The sequence below is a fragment of the Arctopsyche grandis genome, chromosome 5, assembly GCF_051622035.1.
Source record: "Arctopsyche grandis isolate Sample6627 chromosome 5, ASM5162203v2, whole genome shotgun sequence".
Taxonomy (NCBI): Eukaryota; Metazoa; Arthropoda; class Insecta; order Trichoptera; family Hydropsychidae; genus Arctopsyche; species Arctopsyche grandis.
Window position 1 is genome coordinate 29,282,202 of NC_135359.1, and position 9,772 is coordinate 29,291,973.

Sequence of the window (9,772 nt, forward strand, 5' to 3'; positions counted from 1 at the left end):
AAAGCTTGCGGGTGCAGAGGAGAGTGGGGTGTGGTGGTGGTGCTGGCGTCTAAGGCTGACTGTATTTCATCCGTGAGTATGTTAATAGCGGAGTCTATTTCTTGGGTGGTGTGAATTGAGTGGGGGTAAGTGACGGTGTGATGAAGGAGAGTTGAGAATTTCTCCCAAGATATGGTACTTCGGAGGATGGGGTTTATAGTTACGGGTGTGTTGGTGAGTTCTAGTATGACCGGGTGATGGTCGGAAGAAAGATCATTTACCACAGTCAAGGACTGCGCGCCCGGAAAATTTTGAGTTAGAACGATGTCTAAGATATCGGGTCTGCCTTTGAAGTTAATGGGGATTCTTGTGGGTTCGTCTGGGGCCGTGACGGAAACTTTTGGGTTTGAAAGTTGGGAATAACTTAAGAGAATTTTCCCATTATTGTTAGTGGCTTGACTGTTCCATCTGGAATGTTTGGCGTTAAGGTCGCCTGCGGCAATGGTGGCTTTGTTAGTGTTGAATATTTTGTCCAAGTCTGTGGTGAGTAAGTGTTGTTTTGGTGTATTGTAAACTGCGTGGAGGATGAGTGGGGTGCCAGTGTTAGTCCAAACTTCTACCGACGTCAGTTCTATCCCTGTGGTGATCGGCCGCGGGGCCAAGTTGTGTTGAATTGTGTGTTTGATGAATATGGCAGTGCCGCCGGCGGCTTTGCCTATTCTGTCGTTTCTGTATGTGGTGTAGTTTGGGAAGTTTAGTCGATTGCCAGGTTTGAGCCAAGTTTCGTTTACTAGTGCGATATCAATGGAGTGTTGGAGTAAGAATTGCTCGAATTCGACACGCTTGCTGAGTATGCTGCAAGCGTTCCAGTAAACGATCTTGAGGTAGCAAGTCATTTTTTATGTTGGTGGGTGAGCATGAGCAGGATGGCATTTATCGAGTCAATGGACTGTTCGATTTTGCTCATCCGATTTGAAAGGTCTTGGTTTGGGTTCCAGCTAGTGTTGATGTTGGGTTGTTGGGTGGGAGGGGTTAGGGGAGGGAAATTTGAGTTTTCGTGTCTATATTGCGGTACGTTGGTCTTCGTTGGTTGGGGGTGGGAGGGGTTGGGGTTTCGGGGTTGACGGGAGTTCTTCCTGCTTTTGTTGTTGGGATTTGAAGGGCAGCCTCTGTAGCTGGAAACGTGAGGGCCTCTGCAGCTGGTGCAAGTTGGAGTGGAGGTTGTTGACACACAGTCAGTGGTCAAATGGGGTCCCACACATTTGATGCACAGGGGGGGCGACATGGCAGTTGTAGGAGCCGTGACCAAAGCCTTGGCAGCGGTGGCACTGCGGTACAGTGTCACCACGGCGAAGTGATTCGATGCGAACCAGTTGGCCGAAGATGCTGGAGAGGTTGAACAACTTCTTCCCCTCTTCGTCGCGTGTGGTCTCGACAGTGAACATGGGCATGTCGCGCTTGTCACGTCGTGATTTCATGACGGTGGCTTTACTGGCTTTGTAGCCAAGATTGGCCAACTCGGCGAGGACTTCTGACTCGGAATAGTTGGGGCTAATGCCTCTAATGACCAGTTTGAGCGGTTTGTCTTCCGTTAGAGGGTGGGCATAGAATTGGAATTTTTCATCTTGGAGCACTTTGGTGATTTGGCGGTAATCATCGATGGTGCACGGTGTGATTTTGACTCTGTTTTCAGAGTAGACGGCTGTGAATTTGTGGTTACGTCCGTCGAGTTTCCTTTGAACTACCTTGTAGTCCGATGGCAACCTTGGAAAGATTGGAGCAACTTTAGGTTTGGGAAGCACATCCGAAACGGTGTTTCTGGATAGGTGAGCGGGGCTTGTGGTCTGGGGGGGTGTACGAATTTGAGCTGTGAGAGGGGTTTGGGGCGTGTTTGCCGACGGTGTGCTGAGGGTCGCTTGTTGGGTGGGTGTGTTGTGAATTGGACTGGATATGTTTCCGATTTCGGATGATGCCAACAGGGAAGGAGTAGTCCTCCGGTTGTGGTGCAGGTGTTTGTGTAGGTGCAGGTGTTTGGGTAGGTGTGGGTGATTGTGTAGGTGTGGGTGGTTGTGTGGGTTCAGGTGCGGCTGCTGATGCGGGTGGGGACTTGGCAGCGGAAGTAACCTCCATTTTGTTAGACTGCACGGAGTCGGAATCGGAGTCGAAGTCGGATTCTGCGAGAGCCGCGTATCTGTTGCTGATGGGTGGGGGCGACTGTAATTGTGTGTGTGTGGTGTTGGGTGGGCTCGTCATTCTACGCTTACCGTTTTTGCGGGGTGACGTCTGGGGGGATGTAGCCATGTCCTTTGTCTTTGTGGTCGTTGTCGTCGTCGACTGGGCCTGCGACATGTTTGACGCGAGGTTTCCCAGTTGGGCGGAGTGGGCTGCTTGGTCAGCTGCTCGTTGGGCTGCGTGAGTCGCGATTAACTTTTTGAGGGAAGCGTTTTCTTCCCTCATTCCTTCACGAGTTTTTTGAAGTCGTGTTCCGTGAATTTATGCGTTTTAGCGCTAGTGTCACTGCCACCACGGCCATCACGCCGCACACTGGCCATCTTGTGGGTGGGTTTGTTTGTTTGTTGTGTCACTGTCACTTGTCACTTGTCACTGTCACTATCACTTTTGTTTTTTTGGCTGTTGCTAGGACAGCTTCTCATTCCCAGAGGGACGCGTTCGGAGAGTCGAGCGGTAGTTACATCGCGGTTTCGGCGACGCAGCTGTTAACGGGACAGCTGTTTGTAGCGCGGGTAACGACAACGACAGCGCGGCGGGACACGTCCGAGCACTGCGGGCGCTGGGCGCGGACCTCTACTCGACTGACTGACTAACTGGCGTTGTTTGGGTTGTACCTCCTTTTATAGTGTTTCTGTGGTCACCTGACCCATGGTGGTGGTTGTTGATGCGTAAGCGAGGAATGCGCTTTTGTCGATGGGGTGGACTTTTCTGGAACGATTGGCACCGTTCCGCTCGATGTAGTTTAATGGCGGCGGCGTGTTTCGACCGTTTTGGTTCCGCTCGACTGGTAGGGGCGTTCCGCTTGAGTTTAATATAATGGCTGCAGGTGTGCTTTGACTGGTTTTGTTCCGCTCGAGTGTGAGGAGTGGAACATTCTCGAAGGATTTGGCGATTGATTCCAAGAAGTGCACGTGTTGTTTACGTGTGGTGAGTTCTGCGAGGAATGTGGTTTGTTGTTGTGGAATATTCTCGAATGTTTCGATGACGATGACGATGACGAGATTCCTACAAGTTATTCGTCATAAAGCGGTACAGCACTAGTACTAACTACTAACGGCCACTTTTTGCTTAACGATGAGCGTTTTTCTTAATAAATAATGAGTATTAAAATTATTATGAATCAAAAATTTGTGTTGTAAATATGATATTTATGACAAAAAACAAATACTTAAATAGTATTTGTTTTTTGTACCTTTCTGTTGGAAAGAGACAAAACACGGTCGGTGGATCGCGCGCGGGCTACGGAAATTTTGTGATCACGACAGGCGAGTCGTCAGCACCCAAAGTGTTAAGTGAGATTTATTCTTTCCCAGCGGCGTGGACTAGTGATTAGCATATAATGCTTTCACTAGTCACACCCTAAAACTGGTCACGAGAAAACTGGTCCCACCCTAAAAGGTCTGTTCATACTTAACAGCACTGCACGGCTTCAGCACTGCACGACTCCGCTTCAAATATGTCATTTTATCACATTTCTATTCATATCTACCTACACGTCGCGGTCACGTCACGTTCACAGCACTTTGGCCTAGTGCAAGGCAAAATCGGCTTACTTATACATTACAAGCCATGACGATACCGCGCAATATTGCTTACGTCGTATTGTCGAGTACTTACAATATGAATGCATACACGTGCATTCGTAGCTACGCGTCAGAATACAATTCAGCAAAAATGTTTCGGCGTTTATCGAACGAAAAATTATGTATAATCGCGTTTTTGTTGGAAGAAGAAGCTCAAGAAGGCAATAAAAAAGCAAGGAGGCATTTTGATGTGCATCCCATGTTAAAAAATAGAAAATCGAAGGAGAGTTTTGGACACTGTATAAGGAGCTTGTGGATGATGGACAAATTTTTTTTAAATATTTCCGTAAAAAAGTTTTTTTAAATATTTTTTCAATATTCGCGCCAACACCATGTCGAAAGATTGAACAGCTGTCAACTGTCACTATCGATAATTAGTCCAAAACAACAAAGCGGCAGACTCATGGCACGTAATTCGCGTATATATTTCCACGATGGCCAAAAGAAAGGATACGATACGTTGACGGATGTTGCTGTAAGGTATGAACAGGAAATGTTGGGTACTGCTGTAAGCTTGCCGTGGCGTAAACGTGACGGTTGGTATGAATATACCCATACAAAATGTACCAAAGAATACTTTTCCCTAAGCCAGCCAACCGCTGGCTTAGGGAATCTCATATTTTTACACCTAACCTTCAGCAGCGTGTGCCAGAATTCTTCATCCGGTTATATTTATAATTCGAATCTTTTGGCAATAGGAAGTTTATTTACCACATCTATAACAGTACATACATGCCTGGTTACGGCTTACTTGAATGTCATATTTAGTGCTTGTTTATGTTCTGTTATCAGTACATTAGCAATTGTTGTATATGAAAAAAATTCAATGTTTTCACATGGGTCTATTTTCTTAGTAGTTTGTTCTCAATGTTCTAGAAGCGCATGGAATTTTTTTAATTAATTTCATATTTAGAACTATACCAATAGCTATATGTTTTCATTGTCATCGACATACAATGAAAATTCATTACATTTATGTTTTGTTTTATCAGTCGTGAATATCATTTAATGTAATTTTTCTTCTAAATATGTTATACGTATATAAAAGCCTCAAAGTATCTATTGAGCTATTTTTTCACACTGAAAATTTTAAGTACATAGATTTTGCTCAAAACTGCAAAGATTTTATTTTATTTCCTGGAAAACGAGTTTTATAGTCATCGATGATATATGCGGTCTGAAAATATTGACGTTTGCCACATCCACTAGGTTTAACCGTTTGCCCGCGGCCGTCTTCTATGGAAGCTTTGCGCGACAAGTCTGTAGCGCGGCTGTCTTCCATAGAATTTCTGAACTTTGCACAGGATTTTGAGCCTTATATGCGCCTATTTCAACTGTTTTAAGGTTCAAAATTGGTTGAATATATAACTGAGAGTTGAATGCCATCTATTCAATTTGCTTAAATTCATATATACCAGTCAAAATTAGTTTTTTGTGGAACCATACTGAAACCTCGTTTATGTGACGTCACGTCTGTTGAACAATGGCGACGATACGTCTCAATTGTATGAAGAATGATTATTTGACAATTAAGCCAAAACTACGAGATATATTATGCATTTTATTGTTTAAAATAATACTTTGTGTTAATTAACATATCTGGTTACTTGAGTAAATATTAAAATCTGTATTTAAGGTCGAAAACTCGATTGCCAAATTCGCGAAAAAAGTGCCACGTACAGGGCATGTTCGCTATATTTATTGCCGCGGGCAAAGGGTTAAGTATTGATTAACTGTAAAATAGAAGTTCGTTTGCTTTATATCGGAATCAAGTATAGTCTATGTTGACCGTCGAATCATTACTAGTAGTATTAAATCACAAAAAAAATATACATATTTAATATATCGTAGAATTAGTTAATTAAAGGAAGATATAATCATTAAAAAAAATATTGTATTGAATATTTAGTTTCAAGACTCGTTGAAAGTAATTCAAGTGTAATTTTGCAGGTTTTGGAGCACTATGAAAACCCTCGCAATGTCGGCTCTTTGGATAAAAAGAAGAAGAACGTCGGAACAGGATTGGTAGGTGCGCCGGCTTGCGGCGACGTGATGAAACTGCAGATCGAAGTAGACGATCAGGGAAAGATCATCGACGCAAAGTTCAAAACGTTCGGGTGCGGCTCGGCCATAGCCTCCAGCTCTCTGGCCACAGTATGGGTCAAAGGAAAGACGGTTGATCAAGCGTTGAAACTCAAAAATACAGACATTGCCAAAGAGTTATCTCTTCCTCCAGTCAAATTGCACTGCTCTAGTGAGTCTCGCATTGTGTATTTCTATTAAACTATTGTACAACGTTTATTTTATTATATTAATTTTCATTTTCAGTGCTGGCCGAGGACGCTATCAAAGCGGCTCTTTCAGAATATAGGATAAAGCAGCAGATGAAGGACGAATAAGTCGACGGAGGCTGTGAAATGTCGAGTGTAGTGTGGGCCCGTGAAATTATACGATCTTATGGATATCCATGATCTAATTCAACTTGAAACATGTTTGCAATCCTTTTTTCTCTATGCGTATATTGTTATGAGTGTGTTAATAGAAGTACAAATTTCTTGTTTTTATTTATCTCTTAGAGAAAAGAATGTATTTTCAGAAAATGGCAATAAATAAAGCATTATAAAATGTACTTTTCTTTCTTTTTGTATATAAATACATTATTTACAGTAATTTTCAATCCACATTGACATTGATTAGGTATATATTTAAAAGTTCGTTCAGAATAAAATTTAAATTTATTGAAATATCTATATACAATCTGCTTTAACAAGATAATTGCTATTTTATTATTAATTGCACTTACACGATAGGTTTTTTATAGTAAATTTCAATTTTGTACTCTACTCAAAATAAAATTTATTGCATTTCGTAAAAACACAAAAACCTTTATAAAAAAAACACACATCCAAAGATCACATGTTTAATAAATTCATTCATTCACATGTTATGTATTAATTTATGTTTAATTGTTATTTTGTTTTTTTTGTGTTATATTTTTTGACCATTGTGGCGCTTTAGGAATTCCTGTTATGCCACAATGGTCTGTTTAGAATAAAATAAAATGAATAAATAAATAATAATAATTTATTTTATATTTATCCCAGTATGCATTTATTGTGACCAGAGGGTAGATTTTGGAGTAAATGATTTTAAACAAATTTCACACTTAGGCTTTTACCTGGTGTGAGTTCTTAAATGTCCCACAAGTGCATTTTTTCGAATAAATGATTTTAAACAAATGTCACATTTGTATGGTTTTATGTCAGCATGCGATTGTTTATGTCTCTCGAGGTAAGTTTTTGGAGTAAATGATTTTAGACAAATTTCACACTGGTATGGCTTTTCCCCCGTGTGAGTTCTCAAATGTGACACAAGTTCATCTTTACGAACATATGATGTCACATTTGTGATGTGATGTCACATTTGTGGTTTTATCCCAGCATGCAATTTTGTATGTGTCTCGAGGCTAGTTTTTTGAGTAAATGATTTTAGACAGATTTCACACCTGTAAGGTTTTTCCGCCGTGTGAGTTCTCAAATGATTAAAAAGTGAATTTTTTTGAATAAATGATTTTAAACAAATTTTACATTTGTGTGGTTTTATCCCAGCATGCAATTTTGTATGTGTCTCGAGGTTAGATTTTTTATTAAATGATTTTAGACAAATTTCACACTTGTAAGGCTTTTCCCCCATGTGAGATCTTAAATGTACCAAAAGTGCATTTTTTTGAGTAAATGACTTTAAACAAATGTTACATTTGTGTCGTTTTATCCCAGCGTGCAATTTATTATGTCTCTCGAGGCTAGATTTTTCAGTAAATAATTTTAGACAAATTTCACACTTGTAAGGCTTTTCCCCCGTGTGATATCTTAAATGTATCAAAAGTGTATTTTTTCGAGTAAATGACTTTAAACAAATGTTACATTTGTGTGGTTTTATCCCAGCGTGCAAGTTTTTATGTGTCTCGAGGTTAAATTTTTTAGTAAATGATTTTAGACAAATTTCACACTTGTAAGGTTTTTCCCCCGTGTGAGATATCAAATGTGTCACAAGTTCATTTTTACTAACATATGATTTTAAACAAATGTCACATTTGTATGGTTTTATGTCAGCATGCGATTGTTTATGTCTCTTGAGGCTATATTTATCAGTAAATAATTTAAGACAAATTTCACACTTGTAAGGCTTTTCCCCCGTGTGAGATCTCAAATGTATCACAAGTGTATTTTTTCGAATATATGATTTTAAACAAATTTTACATTTGTGTGGTTTTATCCCAGCATGCAATTTATTATGTCTCGCGAGGTTACTTTTATGAGTAAATGATTTTAGACAGATTTCACACCTGTAAGGTTTTTCCCCCGTGTGAGATCTTAAATGTATCAAAAGTTTATTTTTTTGAGAAAATGACTTTAAACAAATGTTACATTTGTGTGGTTTTATCCCAGAATGCAATTTTTTATGTGTCTCGAGGTTTCTTTTATGAGTAAATGATTTTAGACAAATTTCACACTTGTAAGGCTTTTCCCCCGTGTGAGTTCTCAAATGATTAAAAAGTGAATTTTTTTGAGTAAATGACTTTAAACAAATGTTACATTTGTGTGGTTTTATCCCAGCGTGCAATTTATTATGTCTCTCGAGGATAGATTTATCAGTAAATAATTTTAGACAAATTTCACACTTGTAAGGCTTTTCCCCCGTGTGAGATCTTAAATGTATCAAAAGTTTATTTTTTTGAGGAAATGACTTTAAACAAATGTTACATTTGTGTGGTTTTATCCCAGCGTGCAAGTTTAAATGTTTCTTGAAGTTAGATTTTTTAGTAAATGATTTTAGACAAATTTCACACTTGTAAGGCTTTTCCGTGTGAGATATCAAATGTGTCACAAGTTCATTTTTACTAACATATGATTTTAAACAAATGTCACATTTGTATGGCTCTACCCCCGTGTGAGTTCTCAAATGTTTAAAAAGTGAATCTTTTCGATTAAATGATTTTAAACAAATTTTACATTTGTGTGGTTTTATCCCAGCATGCAATTTTTTATGTGTCTTGAGGTTAAATTTTTTTGTAAATGATTTTAGACAAATTTCACACTTGTAAGGCTTTTCCCCCGTGTGAGATATCAAATGTATCACAAATCTATGTTTGTGAATATATGATTTTAAACAAATATCACATTGAAAGCCCTTTTCTCCAGGATGAGATCTTTTGTGTAAAATAAGTTCAGATTCACTGGGAAATGGCTTTAAGCAAATTTCACTATCCTTTTGGTGAATTGTCGATTGTGAAGGCTCATCGTCCCATATTAGATCTTCCAAGAAAACTTCTTCAGTCTTGATGTTCAAGCTATCGCCTAACCTCAGTTGAGACGTTTCGTGGCTTCGAAAACAAGCCTTTCGAAAGCTGATCAACAATTCGAGATTGGTCTTACACGAAAGACACACCGTGTCTGGCAACCCATCGCCTCTTTTAACCTGCAGATCAAATGAAAAAAACAATAGGATTGAGCGGTGAAAAGTTGGGAGAACCAATTGGGTCCACAACAGTATTGTAACCTGTAACCAGTAACCTACATAAATTTGACAGCAGGTCCGAATGCGTTGCTCCAGACGCTCTGGATGAGGATCGCCGAAGATGGAGAAGGAAGACTCGGCCGGAGCTGAACCAAGACAAAGCCTGCACTCCATCGTCCCTGTATTTTACTTATGTACAGCAACCAGACGACTTGCCTTCGCCTTGTTATTTTTTTTAGTGACACCTTTGGTCTAAATTTGGTACTACAGTATACTCTCGATTATCCAGTTTGCGGATTATCCGTGCTTGAAAAAAATTTTTTTTTTCTTATATGATTATGAGACGCACCGATCGTAAACACGCGTGTTATTTGATTCTTCGAACAAGATTTGGAAAAAGATTCATTCCGACATGGAAACAGATTAAGTGGATTCTGAAGAGAATGAAGCAAATGATATAT

General features: G+C 39.7%; 2 protein-coding genes across 2 annotated transcripts; one reads left to right on the plus strand and one right to left on the minus strand.

Moving 5' to 3' along the window:
* The first annotated feature begins 2,326 nt into the window (after nt 1–2,326).
* LOC143912402 (uncharacterized) lies at nt 2,327–6,844 on the plus strand. The gene is made up of 7 exons (XM_077431678.1): nt 2,327–2,391; nt 2,486–2,542; nt 2,621–2,723; nt 3,419–3,503; nt 4,493–4,602; nt 5,745–6,048; nt 6,123–6,844. The coding sequence occupies exons 1-7, from the start codon at nt 2,327–2,329 to the stop codon at nt 6,191–6,193; spliced, it is 795 nt and encodes a 264-aa protein (XP_077287804.1). The 3' UTR covers nt 6,194–6,844.
* A 47-nt stretch (nt 6,845–6,891) lies between these two features.
* On the minus strand, nt 6,892–9,579 carry LOC143911516 (uncharacterized). The gene is made up of 2 exons (XM_077430408.1): nt 9,372–9,579; nt 6,892–9,272 (listed from the first exon to the last, which is right to left on the minus strand). Exons 1-2 carry the CDS (start codon nt 9,483–9,485, stop codon nt 7,212–7,214), a joined length of 2,175 nt encoding a protein of 724 aa, XP_077286534.1. The 5' UTR covers nt 9,486–9,579; the 3' UTR covers nt 6,892–7,211.
* Nucleotides 9,580–9,772: the final 193 nt, after the last annotated feature.